This window comes from Drosophila miranda (genome assembly GCF_003369915.1).
Source record: "Drosophila miranda strain MSH22 chromosome Y unlocalized genomic scaffold, D.miranda_PacBio2.1 Contig_Y2_pilon, whole genome shotgun sequence".
In the NCBI taxonomy this organism is placed as follows: Eukaryota; Metazoa; Arthropoda; class Insecta; order Diptera; family Drosophilidae; genus Drosophila; species Drosophila miranda.
Window position 1 is genome coordinate 14,704,286 of NW_022881614.1, and position 18,617 is coordinate 14,722,902.

The following is an 18,617-nucleotide window of genomic DNA, read 5'->3' on the forward strand; positions in this document are numbered from 1 at the left end:
TATCTTATCGATAAATCTACTGATCAAAACTGAAGTTTGCGGAATTTTGTTCGTTGTTTTTTTACGTTTTTCAATTAAACTGTTGTTTAAAGTGTTTTGCTGAGTATTTATTAGGGTAAGTACATCGGGGCTTCAACCAGGGGTCAGTGGGGACCCGGATTAAGACCTGTCATCAGCTGTTTTGCGGCCCCAGCAGCCGGCACCTACATATACACCTGTTGGCGGACCACAAAAATATAAAGTGACAGACGAATCAAGTTCTATACGAAAAGGCGCGCATTTAAAGCTCACAGTTCGCTTTTGAATTTCTCGCGGAACGGTTGTGACTCCAAGGGCCAGTGCGGAAACCGGTTCTCGAAATCAGTTGATAGAAATTGAAATCTTCAAGGCAGCCAAACCCAACCTTTAATTGAATAAAAGGGTGTCAATATTAGCATAGACACGTTTCGCTATTTACTAGGCAAGTGCACTTCCTTTAGTTTCGACAGAGAAGACACTACGTGAACCGCAGAGGGAACGGCAACGGCCACGGCATTAGCAACCAAGAAAATAGAAATAACGAGGGGGAACGTTGTGAGTTGCTGCGGACACCGCAACTCTACAGTTATACCCGATACTAAGTCAGTATGGCTCTCCTCCGGCAGACGCCGCTAATATTAAACGACACGACAAAGAGTGCGTGCGAGAGAGACAGAAAATCAGTCTGAGCGTGACGTCGGGCGCTGCGTAGCCACTGCAAATTGATTTGTTCCTATTGGCTATAAAAATCTGATCTGATCCAGATTCAGCAATCTGATAGATATGGTCATTATCTATGATTCTGCGAATGTGCAATATTGTGGATGCAACAGATTTTCGTCCTTTGTGTGGGCGGAAGGGGGTGGGGCGAAATTTTGAGACATACGTTTTATAGTGAGATCTAACAGGAGTGCGGATACCAAATTTGGTTACTCTAGCCTTAATAGTCTCTGAGATTTGTGAATATCCCCAGATTTTCATCCTTTGCGGGGCGGAAGGGGGTGTGGCGAAATTTTGAAACAAACTCGTCTCGGTCCGATGTATTACAAGTGTGGATACCAAATTTGGTTGCTCTAGCTTTTATAGTCTCTGAGATCTAGGCGCTAATGTTTTACTCTAAGCAAAGCCGGCTATGCTACGTGTGTGTTAGAGAGAGACAGGGCGAGAAAAAATGAAATTGTTTTCTTGATTCTGGCTATAATAATTATACGATCTGGTTCAGATTTTGCACTCTAGAAGATATAGTCATCTTCTACGATTCTGCGTTTTTAGTTTTCTCGTATCGTCGAAATTGTGGATGCCACAGATTTTCGCCCTTTGTGGTGGCGGAAGTGGGCGGGGCAAAGTTTTGAAATATTCTTGTAGCAGTGACATATCACAGAAGTCTGGATCCAAAACATCGTTGCTCTCGCTCTTATAGTCTTTGAGCACTAGGCGCTGAAGGGAATGGACAGACGGACAGACGGACAGACAGACATGGCTCAATCGACTCGGCTATTGATGCTGATCAAGAATATATATACTTAATGGGGTCGGAAACGATTCCTTTTGGACGTTACACACATCCACTTTTACCACAAATCTACACAATCACAAACAAAGACAGTTCGGTTCTCTCACCGATGCTCTACCTTCTACCTGCGGCAAAGTCCCTGGCATTACGAGTAAATACTATAGTATCTCTCTAGCTATCACTAATTAATTTAATTGCGCTCCCACCTGGCTTAACAATTAAGCCTGTCGCCTAACTGCAGTCAAAGTGCAACTTGCATCGTAAATATTAAGACACAAACATATATACTCGTACCTATACCTGTAAAGATGTAAAGATGCAATGAGTCGGACCATCAATCGATTAAGTATTAAGTTCCAAACACAATTTGTGGATCGCAAAGAATGAAGATAAAGACAAAAATATGCCTCACAAGAAAACCCACTCTCATAGCATATAGATATACCCTTACCTTACCGTATGGCTCGTGAAATTGTTGCTGACTCAGGTTAAGAGTTTCGCAAAGTGCACTCGAGTCGAATTGACTCGTCAATATTGATAATTGCCCTAGTAATGGCACTGGCTAATGGGAAATCGGCCGTGTGTCAAGCCGACATGGCTCTACTTATCATCGCCACCACGACCTTTGCTCGCAGACGTAGCTCTTCTAATCGTTATCAGGAAAAGCCAGCATCAAGAAAACAATTTAATTTTTTCTCGCCCTGTCTCTCTCTAACACACACGTAGCATAGCCGGCTTTGCTTAGAGTAAAACATTAGCGCCTAGATCTCAGAGACTACAAAAGCTAGAGCAACCAAATTTGGTATCCACACTCCTAATATATCGGACCGAGACGAGTTTGTTTCAAAATTTCGCCCCTCCCACTTCCGCCCCCACAAAGGACGAAAATCTGTGGCATCCACAATTTTAAAGATATGAGAAAACCAAAAACGTAGAATTGTAGAGAATGACCATATCTTTAAGACTGCCGGAGGAGAGCCATACTGACTTAGTATCACAACGTTCCCCCTCTTTTAATTTGCATTTTACGAGCATTCACACACAATCACAGACAAAGACAGTTCGGTTCTCTCACCGATGCTCTACCTTCTACCTGCGGCAAAGTCCCTGGCATTACGAGTAAATACTATAGTATCTCTCTAGCTATCACTAATTAATTTAATTGCGCTCCCACCTGGCTTAACAATTAAGCCTGTCGCCTAACTGCAGTCAAAGTGCAACTTGCATCGTAAATATTAAGACACAAACATATATACTCGTACCTATACCTGTAAAGATGTAAAGATGCAATGAGTCGGACCATCAATCGATTAAGTATTAAGTTCCAAACACAATTTGTGGATCGCAAAGAATGAAGATAAAGACAAAAATATGCCTCACAAGAAAACCCACTCTCATAGCATATAGATATACCCTTACCTTACCGTATGGCTCGTGAAATTGTTGCTGACTCAGGTTAAGAGTTTCGCAAAGTGCACTCGAGTCGAATTGACTCGTCAATATTGATAATTGCCCTAGTAATGGCACTGGCTAATGGGAAATCGGCCGTGTGTCAAGCCGACATGGCTCTACTTATCATCGCCACCACGACCTTTGCTCGCAGACGTAGCTCTTCTAATCGTTATCAGGAAATTCTTTCCCTTAGGAAACATGCTGATCGCGTTGTTTTGGCTCTTATTCGTGGGCCTGCTGCTGTGTGGCTTCCTCTTCTCGAAGACGACCAAGGAGTTCCCCAAGTCATGGTTCGAGTGGAAGACGGAGTTCCGGTATCAGTATTTGGGCATTGTGGGCCTCATCCACGACGCTCAGTATGCGGCGCGAGATCGTGTGGGTAAGCAGTGATAATCTTAATATTTAGATGCTTATCAAACTGAAATTAATTGTGAACATTATCCATTTAAGCACTTTATAAGCAGCCGGACCGCATCGCTGTCATCACCGGAGGCAACCGCGGCATCGGACTGCGGATTGTGGAGAAGCTGCTGGCCTCCGACATGACTGTCGTCATGGGTAAGTGTTGACCAATTCGATCTTTGTGCCCAGTAGGATGGGAACTGGTGCTAGACATGACCATTAATCAGATGGTTTCGAGTGGATAATTATATATTCTGAAAACATTTAATGCGACAACAATGCACGTGCGTGGAATCGACAATTCCAAAGGAGAAAATGAATCGAAAGACTGTCCCCAGCCTTGTCCATCCGCTCGGCAAAACGTGACACATGCTCATGAGTTCTTTATCTACCTTATCAACTCCCAACTGCGATCACGATCGGATCCCAGATCGCCGTTGATGGAATACAAAGTACAAGCCCCTTGTGATTGGTCTGGGGGCTGAGGCAGGGCGGAAATCTGCCCCACAAATCCAATTGAGATGGCAGTGCTTCGATAAATCGCGACAGCTGATCGTTGGTGTTGGTCGGTAAATTTACTTTTTACATGATACATGAAATCTACACTACATGTTTCGTCGCTAGGTGTCTCCCCTGTGTAATTACCGTGTAGAATTACTTTGTCGAATCTTAGATCTTTTTTACATGTCCAACTTCGGGTAGAAGAATATATTGGTCGAATTTAGCTCGAAAGAAAGAGATGGAGTTCTATCATGGCAGACTAGAAGAGTTTGGTTGCAACAGATTCAAAGGTGGCCTTCTTCTCTTAATGCCGATAATGAGAAAAACTAAAGGCGGAAAATTGCGAATGGAAAATATCGGCAGGCAATCTGCTTACAATGCAAGGGGGTGGTGGCCAAGGAGGGTCACCAAGGACCAGAAAAATCATTTCTTTAAATAACGCCTTAGAAAGACTCTGGACTCCATCTCTATCCTCAATAATTGTATTAATTTATATCATATATAGGTGTTCGCGATCCCAAAAGCGCTGAAGCCGCCGTCGGAGCGATAGTCGATCTGAAAGCGACCAAGGGCAAGCTGATCTGCGAGCAGCTCGACGTTGGCGATCTGAAATCAGTGCAGGCCTTCGCCCAGCGCATCAAGGAACGGTACACTAAGGTCGATCTGCTGCTGAACAATGCCGGCATTATGTTCGCCCCCTTCAGGCTCACCGCCGATGGCTACGAGTCGCACTTTGCCACGAACTACTTGGGCCACTTCCTGCTCAGTCACCTGCTACTGCCCCGACTGAAGGCGGCGGGCAAGGAGGGAAAGAATGCGAGGATCGTAAATGTGAGCTCCTGCGTAAACCTCATTGGAAGCATCAACTACAAGGACATCAACGGAAAGTGAGTGAATCATCCCAAACTTGATGGATGTCCACTCACATGGTGTTTTTTTTGTCCTCCACAGCAAGCAATACTATCCGGGAGCTGCCTACAGCCAGTCAAAACTGGCTCAGATCCTGTACACCCGCCACCTGCAGACACTGCTCGATGCAGAGAAGTCGCACGTACAGGTGAATGTGGTGCATCCGGGCATTGTGGACACGGATCTGTTCGAGCACTCGGCCACCACATCGGTGCCAATGTTCAAGAAGCTCTTCTTCAAGACGCCGGAGCGGGGTTCCCGCACGGTCGTGTTTGCGGCCATAGATCCCTCGATCGAGGGCCAGGGGGGCACCTATCTGAGCAACGGTGGCAAGGGTCCCTTCCATCCCGACGCCAAGAAACCAGCCAAGTGCGAGCAGTTCTTCCAGTTCTCCTGCGACCTGCTCAAGATCAAACAGTATGGAAACGGCGAATACTGACACCTCCAAACCACTCAATCTTTAACATTCCTTCCACAATAGGTTCAATTAGTTCTTGTATAAAACAATTTTATATGGAAGAGCAGGCAGTGTTCTCTATCTTTGGGACTGTATCCTAGGAGCTGTAATATCTCCCCCGCTCTAGGCGAGGTTTTAATTAACTTGTCTTTGTTTGATTGCTATCGGCATCGGCGGGCGGGGAATGCAACAAAAAATGCAGCAACCACAGCAGAAACTACGAGTACATTCAAAATGCACTCAGTTCTTGGCGGCGGCGGCGGCGGCACTTGAAAGGCGACAGCGACAACAGCAACATCTGCTATATGTCAAATTCGGAAAAAGCAAACAATTTAATTTTGTGCGCCCCCTTAAACAATGAGCGATTAACATTCAACATTTTTGAGGAATTTTAATCGACTACAGTTACGAACCATAAAAGAGGAGCGAGGAATCCATGAGATGGAGATGAAGTGGGGACCGACCAGAGAGAGAGAGAGCGAGATTGTGCTCAGGTAGGTGGATAGGTAGGTGTATCATCTGCAGCAACTACAACAATTCGTCTGTCACTTAAGCCATCGGAACGTCCCAAGACAACGACATCCATCTCATATTTAATGCATATCCAAAAGCGTCTCGTACGGGTAAATAGAGATAGACCCCGCGATAACTCAATGTGTGAAGCTGCCGATCGGGTGGGCGCTGTCATCCATCAAAATCTTAGTGGACGTCGACGGAGGAAGGCGGCCAGGCTTCCCAGTGTAACGTGTCACCTACGCACGTCTGTGTATATAAATCCTGCCAGGCAAGCTGTTATTCAGCGAAGGGAAGCACACGCTTTGTGTTTCCGGCCTCTGCTCGTCGGCTATTGGAGTGATGTTCTTGCCCCCCCTCCTGCTGGTGGCCTATACGCATTATACCGCGAATGAAGTAGCGTGTCACGACGAAAATGCTTAACCGGGAGACACTGTTTATCCCTGGATAGAATTGTGGAGGTGTGCTGGAAAGGTATCTCAACTCCGCCTCTGGTGTTGTCGAGGTCGCGTCGCCCACCCTACCATCGCCATTCCAAACCGGCCTTACTGGCTAAAACAATAACATTACCCGCAAATACCATAATATAATCGCCCACATTAAAAGAATAGCTAAATGAAATATGTGTACGCAATTCCTACAAATACTTGGCTATGTGTCATACAAACGATACACTAAACAAGTCCGAAATGGACAAACTAACTTGCTTGCTGACTCCGTAATGATACGAAACCAAGCCTCGAGTGGGCACTTCTGCCTCTCACTCCCGACCGGCCCTAGTTCCCTTGTTTCAGTTCAGTTGTTTCAGTTGTAATTTATCAATAACAGAATTTAAGTCCACTCATACCTTTTCTCCAGTTTATGGCTCCATCGGCGAAAGCGCTTTCCTCGATGAATACCTAAAGCTGCTGTGGTGGAAGAACACTTAAATGGGCACAAGGTTGGGGGAAATCATATTTGCAGATCGGCGAGAGTCACGAGAAGCCACTACCGGAATCAAATCTAATTCTCTCCTAATTAACTCCGCATAGAAATTATAATTAATTACACATTTACAAACACGAATACAATTACTCCGTCAACCCGTTGCTTCCTCTTTTTTTTCCTATTCTCTTTCTCCCGACTGTTATCTATGTTTCCTTTCCAGCTCCTGGGCGAAAGGGAACAGCACAAATTCTTTCCCCTGCTTCTGCAGGTGAAAGGTACGCGAAAGCAAAGAAAAGGCCAAACGGCCAATCTCCGACGGTGCTAGATTGACACTTTCTCTCCGCCGATCTGCTCGCGACCAAGGGACGGGCCCTCCTTATCTGCCGCGTCGCGCTCGACTACTAAAGTGCCGACGCCAACGCCTCGGGAAGCTAGCCGCTTGGGGGGACCGAGCGTTCCCCAAATGTCTTCTCCCTCTGCTTCCACGCTCGCTTCTCCGATGGCTTAGCGCTTTCCAGACAGTCCCAAAGGTTTAAACGCCACTTTGTTAGGCTTGCGGCTGCTGTTGTTTGCTGGCTGGCTTCCTTGGACGATCGAATCCGCACTGATTAACTCGATTTACTAAGCGCCAAGACTACAAATGGGACAACTCTTTATTCTCCTTTAGCCCTTCTCTTCTCTTCCCGCAGCACTTACCCCAACCGGACTCAGCGCTATACGGCTTCTGACGACTACATAGCCCACTCGCCTTCAACCAAGAATCTCGCAGTCGAATCTTGGATTTAGATATTTAGATTCCCTAGAGTTTTTCTCTTCACTAAATTCTTGGTTTTTCCTTTCCGTCGGACCGATACGCAACCGACTCAATTGACTTTCACGAGGGAATAGCCGATAGGGACGCCAACGTTCTGGCGGCAAATCCTCTAACAGGTCCCTGGATGCATTTTCAACAGAGATAGCCTGACGTTTTGACCTGTTACCGTCTTTTTGGTTTCCCCTTGACCTGTCGTTCACCTGCCACTCTGAGCACTAGATGGCGCCACAAAAAACTCAGCATTCCCTGCTACAAGCGCTACAAAAGCCCCCCGAAAGATCAGGCTTGGGGGTCACACTCCCAAGAATGATAACAGGACAGCTTGAAGCAGTTGGTTTACTGACGAAGATCTTTCGCGTGAAACCGTCCTACGTAACGACCCTGCAAATCCTCTAACTCATAGTCCGCCTGCCCTATCTTCTTTTTGACCCTGGCCTTCAGAAAGGCCGGACCCAACTTCGCGCTGTCCCCTGACTGAAAATTGCTCTGCCTGAAATTTCGTCGGAACACCTCCTGGCCGACATTGTAGGATATGTCTCTTGACCGTAAGTTATACTGCCGTTCATTCTTATCGTTCTGTTTTTTCATGACTTCTAGAGCCTTGCTTCGAACCAAGTCTAATGAATCCTCCCGAGAGAAAACTGCTGACCTGTCGTCCATCACCCGCAATGCTCTCAGAAGCTTGTATGTTGCCCCGGAAGTGATGAAATGTTGTCGCAACACCATATAATAAGGAGTTGCATTCAGACTTGCATGCACCGCCGAACGCAATGCGCAGCAAATGCTGCTGAGGTGCTCGTCCCAGTCCTTCTGATCCTCGCGCACATAAGATCGGATTGCTGCAATCACCGAGCGATTTACACGTTCGGAAGCATTAGCTTGGGGTGCGTACAGGGCCGTGAGAGTGTGCGAAACTTTATATTCCCGGAGTAGCTTTTGGAATGCCTCAGACTTAAATTGTGTGCCATTGTCGGATACTATTGTCTCCGGAACCCCGAAAGCATGAAAAAGATCTTGCTGCATGTATTTGACTACGACGTCCGCGGCCAACTTCTTCACTGCCTTAAGAAACACATATTTAGAATAGTGATCGAGGACGATAAAGATGCCTATATGTCCACTTCTTGAACGGGGATATGGCCCCAGGAAATCTACATATAATTTTTGGAAGAAACGTTGTGACTCGGGCGCAATTCCAATCTTCGGTCTCTGGATTGTATTGGGGGCCTTGGTAGTCTTGCAGACATCACAAGCCTGGATATACTTCTTCACATCGGCAACCGAACCAGGCCAGTAATAATACCGCCGTATCCTTTCTAGGGTTTTGTGAATGCCTCCATGGGAAGCCAGTGGATTGTCGTGCGCGTTACGCAAAACGTCAACCACTAACCCTTGAAGAATCCAGAGTTTCCAAATGAACACATCATGTAGCACCTCTCCTGTTGCGTGATCTGACCTACGATAAAACAAGTTATCTACAATTTTGAGATCTGGCAACTTATCAATATTGGCCCTAACCCTTTCTACGATCTCCACGTAATCTTCTGCCTTGAATTCTGGCGATTCCAAAACCACCAGCAACCCATTGCTCGCGTCTAGAGTCGCCACTTCCTCCTCATTTACGCGAGAAAGAGCCTCCGGAACCACATTAAGCCTGCCGCTACGATGCTCGATTTTAAACGAGAAACTCTGCAGCTTTAATGCCCATCGGGCTAGACGTGAGTGTAAGTCAGTTTGTGACATGAGCCACTTTAAAGAGGCGTGATCAGTGATTACAGTAAATTCATGCCCCTCGATGTAAGCTCTGAACCCATTTATGCAAACTATTGCGGCCAGACATTCTTGTTCGGTGACCGAATAATTCTTTTGGGCTTTGTTGAGTTTTTTCGATACAAATGCAATCGGATATTCGTCCCCCTCCGGCGTCTTCTGCACCAGCACTCCCCCAACGCCTGTCTTGCTAGCGTCGCAGTGAATATAGAATGGTTTGCTAAAATCAGGACTACGCAAAACTGGCGCTGAGCAAAGCATCTCCTTCAACTTTTCAAAAGCCTCCTGACCCTCTGGAGTCATTGAAAATTTCTGTCTGGGTTTGAGCAAGTCCGTGAGAGGCGCGGCTACCGATGCGAAGTTGCTTATAAACTTCCTGTACCAGCCTACCATACCTAGGAAGCGACGCAGAGACTTTAGGGATTTTGGCAAAGGAAAATCGGACATGGCCGAAATCTTATCCGGCTCTGTACGAATCACCCCTTCGCCTACTATATGCCCCAAATACCGCACTGACTTCATGCAAAACTTGCTTTTCTCCACATTCAGCGTTAACCCTGCCGCTTTTATGTAACTTGCCACTTCACTCAACATCCTCCGATGTGACTCAAAACTGTCCGACACAATCAAAAGGTCGTCCAGAGATTTTGAAACTTCATTTCTTAAACTGGCCGGAATTACCTTGTCCATCAGCCTTGTCATGGTCTGCGAAGCATTAGTGAGACCAAAAGGCATTACCTTATACTGGTAGAGAGGTTTCCCCGGAACCGTGAACACTGTTTTATCGCGTGAGCTCGGCTCTAAGGGAACTTGCAAATAGGCATCCTTAAGATCCAGGCTCGAAATAAACAACGCCTTAGGAAGACGTCCTAGAATCCCATCAATTTGTGGTAACGGATACGCGTCTTTTTTGGTCACCGCGTTAACTTTCCTACTATCTAAACATAGCCTCATCTTTCCTGGCTTCTGCACCAATACTACCAGTGATGACCACGCACTATCGGCTTCCTCTATCACCCCTAAGCTGAGCATCCGATCTATCTCCGCATATAACAATTTCTCTACCGCAGGAGATACAGGGAAGTGTCTCTGCTTCACGGCTTTTGCATCACCTACATCAATTGAATGCGAAAGCAGAGCCGTCTTTCCTAGACCGGAAACGGAAAACGAAGGAAATAAATTGATGGTCGCTTGCAACTGGTCCATTTCCCCTCGGCTGAGGTTCTGCGGTTCATGAACTATCTCTGCCAGCGACATGCTGGGTGGTAATAAATCGAAACTTGACCAAAAATCGATAAATACAAGTCCTGGCTGAGCGATGGAATAATGTGCAGCTCAAGGTCCTTCACTGCACCCTTATACTGCACCGGTGTCCGCAGTCGTCCCACTACCTCTTGCCTCCGTCCATCCGCAGTGGAAGCATTTACAACTCCTCTCTTAAAAGGAATTCGGCTTTGGATTACGCGTTCTGCTAACTTTCCGCCTATAATACTCATAGCTGCTCCGCTGTCCAATAGACCAAGGACCGTTTGATCCAACAGGCGAACTTCCGCATATGGACGCTTGTCCTTCTGCTTGTAACGAATGCAATTTATCGCTTTCGCCGCCTGCCGGAACGCTCTCATCCTTCTTGCACTCCTTGTGAGGGACTTATTACTGGGTTGGTCGTTGGTGAAAAGCGAATGGGATCTGGCATGGACTAGTTGTGGCCAGACTAAAGCTTGGTGTATGTCGGATTCTGATTTCTCAGACGGAAGCTGGGCGGTAGTTTTAAGTATCCCTACTGGGGATACGCCTCTGCACTCGACTGCTTGCGCTGAACACTGACCGGCTGGCGAGGCTGGGTGTTCACTTTGACGTTTTTTTGGCATTTGCTACACGACGGCTTATATTTATTAGGTGCTCCGCACCCAAAGCAAAAAATTTTCCTTTTGCTATCGCAATCGTGGTAGCGATGCCCCTCCTTTCGGCAGTTCCAGCAAATCAGTGCCATGGCTGCCACCTCGTCCTCTTCTTCTTCATCCGAGAATTCGGAGGCCTCCTCTAATTGGGCTTCCTCTACCAATTCCGCAACCTGTTTCCGGAAAGGAATCAATTTCTGGTACCCATGACACCGCCTAACGTCGTCGAGAAAACCCTCCCTTCTACGACAGACTTCTTTCAAACGTTCTACGGAGTCGATCTGGACATTCAGGAGCTCATGTCTAATTTCAGGTCGCAAATTGCGCCGTAAAGTTTCCACAATCGCTTTCTCTGACATGGGAGTTTCCAAATCATCCATCAGCTGTATCAGGGCGTCGTGGAAGGAATCGAAATTTTCTTTTTCTTTTTGCTTCCTGTCCCTTATCGCTTCTCTGATATCCACATCGGTTCGGGAATCCCTAAACTGCTTTCTTAGGGCTTGGCATAACCGGTCCCATCTCATCGATCCGGAAGTCTTGTGGTAACGCCAATAAAAATCTCTGGCCTTTCCGTCAAAAAGCAGACTGGCGTTACTGCACAGAACTGGAAAATTTCCCTCGAAAGTCTGATGCGTCAAAGCCTCTACCCTATAGAGAAAATTATCAATGCTCGTGATAATGGGCTGGGCTGGGCTACCACCTCGTTTTGCATCGTGCTGATGGGCTGTGTAACCATGCTACTAACTCTTTCAGCGGTTATGGCTGCTGCATCGTTTTGCTTGGCCTGGGACCTGGTATTATGAGGAGTACTTCTATCGACGCATAGCGTCTTGCATGTGGGACAGGTAGTATGGGTCTTGACATGTGACTCAATACAAGTTTTGTGAAACTTGAAAAATTAGAAGAGTTTTTCTAATCAATTACCGAAAACTTTGGGTGGCTGTAATTTAAATTATTTATTTGGCGGGGCGAAAAACTTGATACGCTCCATCTAATTCAAGGTTGGCGAACAACTATATTTTCTTCACAATTCAAATCTCTTACTCTAGCTAACCTACGGTGGCAAAGCGGGGCGAATTCGCCAAGAGCGAGAGAGCGAGCTTTTATTGCGCTCCCGCTTTGCCCTAGCCTAACTTACACTAGACTTCATTATTCAGATCAATAACTAATAATTGTGGCCATGGATGGAAGGTAACGCAACACCGGCCCCGTTAACGCCTGCATCGGCTTCAACACATTGGGAGCGGCGCTAATTTGTGTATGGGCCGCCGAAAAACCGCTCCAGTGCTAGTCCTTATTTCGACGACCCTGACCATGCCGTCCTCTCCTGCGTGCGTGGCGATGACCCTCCTGAGGCGGCAGATTGTCCTCGGCCACGATGACGAGGTCTCCTTCCTCGAGGTTCGGTTGCTGCTGGTGCCATTTGCCCCGAATTTGCAGCCCCAGGACATATTCGCGGGACCATCGCTGCCAAAACGCTTGCCTGACTGACGAGACAAGTCGCCATCGCCGCAAGCAACTGAGACTCTCCTGGTCCGGAGTCCGCAGTGCTGGGGGGGCGATGAGCGACCCGCCTGTCAGCAGGTGCCCGGGTGTTAGGGCCTCGCCGTCGCTTGGATCTTGGCTGATGGCTCCCAGCGGCCTCGAGTTTATTATGGCCTCGATGCCGACGAGGACTGTGGCGAGCTCTTCGGCGGTTAGGAGCGCGCTGCCTACCGCCCGTAGGAGTAGGCTCTTGGCAGTTTTTACACCTGCCTCCCATAGCCCTCCCATGTGAGGAGCTCGCGGCGGTATGAACGCAAATTCGCATCCGTTCTTTGACGCGAAGTCGCGAATTGCGTCTCCTTGCTCCTTGAGCCTGATCCGCAGAGCGCTGAGATGGCGGCTCGCTCCGACGAAGTTCGTCCCGTTGTCGCAATGAACGACTTGGGGATATCCTCGGCGCCCGACGAACCTTTGAAAAGCCAACAAAAAACAATCAGTGGTTAGATCGGAAACTATTTCTAGGTGAACCGCCTTGGACGCAAAACAAACAAAAAGCGCAATGTATGACTTGTATGGGGGACTTCCGCGAATTTTCAATGTCGTGTGCACTGGTCCACAAAAATCAACGCCGCAAATGGAAAATGGGCGGAGAGCACGGAGTCGATCTGCGGGTAAATTCCCCATGAGTTGCGTCAGCAATCGAGGCTTGCATTTAAAACAGCGCATACACGATCGAACTGTTTGACGGCAGACCTCCTGAGCGTTCACTATCCACACGCTCTGTCGAAGGATGCTCACAAGTGCTCGTGGGCCGACATGAAAATTCGAATGGTGCAGAAGACGAATATAGCTTCGCACGAATTGCGAGCGCTTAGTCAAAAGCAGAGGAAACTTGGCATCGTATGATATAGGAGCTTTGGCTAGTCGCCCCCCCACTCGCAACAACGAAAAGTTGCACCAAGTCCCTGTGTCTTCATGGATGAATGGGTTCAACCGCTGAAGACTAGGACCAATTGTAGATCCTTTCCTAACCTTTTCAATTTCTCCTTGATACTCGTGATGCTCGATGATTTCGACAATTTTATAAAAAACTTCATTGTATTCGGTCGGTGAGATAGTTTTTTCGAAATTTAGGCTTATAAAGCGGAACACATACACGAACACTCTAAGCAGTTTAAGGTGTGACGAGAATCCCTCGATGACATCTAACAGCTCCGAACTTCGCACAGCCGCGGTCAACCCGACCGCAGTCTTCCTCTTTTCCAGCTGAAGATCATCGGAGTGTTCGAAATGAGCGTTCTTGGGCCAGTTTTCTTCTTCCTCTTTCAGAAATGATGGTCCTTCGAACCAAATTGACTGAACGATTTCGTCGACGTCACAACCTCTTGAGACAATATCTGCTCGGTTCTGTTTCGTGGGTACATGCCGCCACGTAGCATCATCTGACCACTCTTGAATCTCAGCCACTCTATTTGAAACGAAAGTCGACAACGACGATGGATGAAACCGGATCCAATGGAGAGTTACCTCTGAATCCGACCAATAAACGACTCGTTCAATGGGCACGTTTAATAGGGGCTTGATTCTGTGACAGAGATCTGCGAGAAGGTGAGCGGCACATAACTCAAGCCTTGGGAGCGTTTTGGTCTTGAGCGGCGCTACTTTGGATTTCGAAGTCAACAATGATATTTTTAAACCTTCTGCAGTTCTGCTACGTATATAGGCGCACGCTCCATACGCTCTCATGGAGGCGTCAGCAAAGGCATGTATTTGAACCGGTGACATCGGATCGGAATACACAAACCGAGATATGGATATGTCTTCCAATTGAGATAGTGTATTTTTTCAACTTATTCCACGCTGTTTCCAAATGCAGCGGGATCGACTCATCCCAATCTAGTTTGTTAAGCCAAAGCTCCTGCAATAGGATCTTGCCTTTTATAACGATAGGACTTAATAAACCAAGGGGGTCAAAGAACTTTGATGTCACCGATAGTACAAGTCATCGACGTAAAAGTCGGACCCAATAACGTTAGCAGCTCTAGGGAATGAGAGCTTCGCAGACTCACTCAACCTTTTCAAACACCGGATAGCTAAGAATGGGGCTGGTCCAGTCCCATTGGTTACAGTGTTGAGCTTGTATAATCTCAAGGATTCAGAAGGGTCTCTTCTCCACACTATGAGCTGAAACTGCCGATCCGCTTCGTTCACCATCACTTGGCGATACATCTTTTTAACATCAGCAGTCAGGGCAAACCTGTGCAGACGGAAACGGAGCAGTGTCGAGTATAATTCCTCTTGAATGGTAGGTCCCACCATCAGAATGTCATTTAAGGCCACCTGTGAGGACGTCTTGGACGGAGCATCGAACACGACTCGGAGCTTGGTAGACGTACTTTGTGGCCTCAGAACACACTGATGAGGGATCACGATGCAATCGTCTTTCAAGCGACAAAAACCGCCGTTTCGCAACCCTTAAAGGAGTTGCCTAAACAATTTGGATCTGATTTAAACGGGAGCCATACTTCGAACCGACCTGATGATAGTACCTGAGTCGTCTTACGATAGGGTTCTTCACATAGCTTGTGCTCAGGTGTGGCAATTTTCTTGGTAGATGGCATTTCTTCCAGTGACCAAAACTTTTTCAAGGTCCTATCGATGGACACTAACAACTCTTCACTGCAACTCAAACTGTTTGTAATTTGAGGAGCAGAACTCCTGGAAACATATTTTCCCGACACAACCCAACCAAGAAGGGTTTTCTGAAGAGTTGGAAAGTCAGGACCTTGTTAAATTTGACCAACAGCTAATAATTCAAAGAAGGATTCTGCTCCAATAACAATATATATTCTTTGTGGCTTGTAGAAATAAGGGTCTGCCAGTGGTAGGTTCTCTGGGATTCGCCAGTCAGTCACATTCACTGACTGGACAGGGTGATAACCTGAAATTGATTTCAGGATCCAAAAATCAAAGGAGAACTCACTACCATTTATTCGCGACTTCACCACTGTGTGTATTTTATCCTTTACTTGAGAATTAGATTCACCAATTCCAAGCAAGTTAATACAGGACTCCTCTCTACGGATCTGTAAGCGATTAGCGAGGTCCTCGGTAATAAAATTTGTTTGTGATCCAGAGTCGAGCAGAGCTCTGGCCAGAATGTGTTCACCGCTCTTAGTTCGGACGCTTACGATCGACGTAGCCAGAATTACCCTGTCCAACGCTGTCGCATGCAAAACATGTGACGTGGAAGGTTGATTCTGATTTGATGGAGGAGAAGCACTCTCTTGGGGTGGTGGCAACGCGAGACTATTAGCCGACACTGTGTATCGATGCAATAATGTATGATGTGAGCGGCTGCACACTCGACATTTATTGGCTTTGCATTTTACAACAGCGTGGCCTTTTCGCAGACAATTAATGCATAGGGATGCCGACTTAGCAAACTCAAACCTTTGCATCACCGAGAGACGCGAAAATGAAGGGCAATTTGACACTACATGGTCTCCTGAATTGCAGTAGCTACAAGTTTGCTGAGTTCTTCTGTTGGTGGAAGTGGAAGAACAAGCAAATGAACTGCGATTATGCTGCTTGCTTGGCATGACTTTGTCTTGCCTTGGCTTGGTCGATTCTTCAGCAGAAAGATGCTGGTATCGACGATTCAAGACTTTCTCAAAGTCGGACCAAAGCGTCAACTTCTCATAAGTAAGCTGTTCATCCCACTTTTGTTTCGTCACTGGGTCGACTCTGTTTAAAACGAGATGAATGAGCATTGCATTCGAAATTTTTGTATCATCTCCGATCGACAGTAACGATCCGTAAATCGACGAAACAGTATCGATTAGAGTTCTTAGAGATGATGCAGATTGATGCGACATTCTCGGCAGATTGAACAATGTGGAAATATTATTCGTGAAAATCAAATAATCGTTGTCATATACTCGTTTTAGGCCAGCCATGGCCTTTTCATAATTTGCCTCGGTGACTTGGAACGCCTTTATTGTTCCTAATGCTTCATCAGAGAGGCACGAAATCAAATGATTAAATTTTTCGATCACCGGTATGCTGTTGTCGCTATGGACTAGTCTCTCAAAAATGCTAATGAAATTTTTGAATTCCGAGTGTTTACCACTAAATTTGGGTAATGCCAATTTCGGAAGTCTAGCATGAGTTGGGGCTGAAGAAGACACTGGCTTCGTCTCGCTTGCTGCATCAAAGGCGGCGATAAGCGACATTATCTTTCCTTTGGTGACAATTATCAGCTCTTCCAACTCGGCTGCATATGCATCATCACCTGTTATGTCCTCGATTTGCTCCTGCAAATGGTTAGCCTTTTCAATTGAAGCATTCAAACAATCTAATCTACATTGTAATTCCGGTAATTGCAAAGGAATCGACCCTTGATCTAATCGATCCTCTAAGCGGCGAATGCTTTTTACTTTTTACACAACAAACCACTATTATTTCTATTTATTTATTTATTATTATTAGTATTATTTTTTTTTTTTTTATATGTTTGAACGAGAACGATAATCGAAAACGAATTTGAATTGAATGTCGAGGCACGAGGTATCAAGGGAAAGAGTCGTTGCAAGTGACGGCCGAAAACAATATACCCGTTAGATACAGGGTAGCGCGTCACTTGGCAAGTAACAGCCGATATCAATATACCCGTTAGATACAGGGTAGCGCGTCACTTGGCGCACCGTTAAGCTCAAGAGCGACAACGAAAATTCTCCGAACAAATACAACGCAAGCAGCAGTGGAGAAGCGAAAGCGAAAACGAAATAATGCACCGGTGCTGCTGCTTGTATGTATGTGTGGGTATTCTCTATACGCCGTGGCTTGGGTGAACGAACGAACAAACTTTGTGAGGTTCTAACGACAAGAAAGGTAGAACAAAATAAAAGGGTGTGGGGGGGGGGGGGGGGGGGGCGACAGTGATTGCAGTAAACGAAAGATGTATGTACAGTATGTCAAGAAACTCTTTACACACTGAAAATAAATTAAATTTTTTGACTTTGGATAAGAAAATAATGGCCTTGTATGTATGTATGTACATATAACTGTTGCGTCCAAATAGAGGTTCACATATGTCTGTATGTGTCGATGTGTATGTATTTATGTGTTTTTAGTTATATTTATGCAATTACTAATAAAATGCATGCAATCAAGCTTTACTATATGTATATCATACGTCTGTGCCTAGAATTGAAGGCGATGTGCAATGTTTTCAGCACAAGACACCTCAAAGAGAGATCTGAATGTCTTTTGCTCAGCCTTCAATTTTCTGCACAAATACCTCTGATTCCTCTTTTGGATCTTTGAATCCAACTGCTACTTTCCTGTCTTTATCGCAGGGCATCCCTCGGCGGTAGCAGAATTTGCACAACAATTATTGTTGGCGCGACCGACGCGATGATATTTTACAAATTGATTGCCGATTGCACACACACACGACGCGGGCAACGAATATGTTTGCATATGTATACTGCAATTTCTTGTGTCACTGTCACTTATTATTGTTGCCTATAATTCACTTTACAGTCCACCCGGGGGCGCCATGAAAAATTAGAAGAGTTTTTCTAATCAATTACCGAAAACTTTGGGTGGCTGTAATTTAAATTATTTATTTGGCGGGGCGCAAAACTTGATACGCTCGATCTAATTCAAGGTTGGCGAACAACTATATTTTCTTCATAATTCAAATCTCTTACTCTAGCTAACCTACGGTGGCAAAGCGGGGCGAATTCGCCAAGAGCGAGAGAGCGAGCTTTTATTGCGCTCCCGCTTTGCCCTAGCCTAACTTACACTAGACTTCATAATTCAGATCAATAACTAATAATTGTGGCCATGGATGGAAGGTCACGCAAAAAAATTCGTGGCTGCACTTTGTTTTCAATGTAGGAGCCGAAGCCAAAGTTTTCCCACACAACTGGCATTTTGGCGCCGGAG

The 18,617-nt window shown here is 46.2% G+C and overlaps 1 protein-coding gene across 3 annotated transcripts; it reads left to right on the top strand.

The window, feature by feature from the left end:
* Positions 1-100: 100 nt before the first annotated feature.
* Positions 101-5,308, top strand: LOC108160602 (dehydrogenase/reductase SDR family member on chromosome X). 3 transcript variants are annotated; one of them, XM_033398730.1, is made up of 5 exons: positions 101-115; positions 3,177-3,362; positions 3,434-3,541; positions 4,392-4,773; positions 4,838-5,307. In XM_033398730.1, the coding sequence occupies exons 2-5, from the start codon at positions 3,182-3,184 to the stop codon at positions 5,232-5,234; spliced, it is 1,068 nt and encodes a 355-aa protein (XP_033254621.1). In that variant the 5' UTR covers positions 101-115; positions 3,177-3,181; the 3' UTR covers positions 5,235-5,307. The 3 variants fall into 3 exon arrangements, with proteins under 3 accessions (XP_033254621.1, XP_033254619.1, XP_033254620.1); XM_033398728.1 differs by lacking the exon at positions 101-115 and adding an exon at positions 299-460; XM_033398729.1 differs by lacking the exon at positions 101-115 and adding an exon at positions 310-388 and having other exon boundaries at positions 3,160-3,362; positions 4,838-5,308.
* Positions 5,309-18,617: the final 13,309 nt, after the last annotated feature.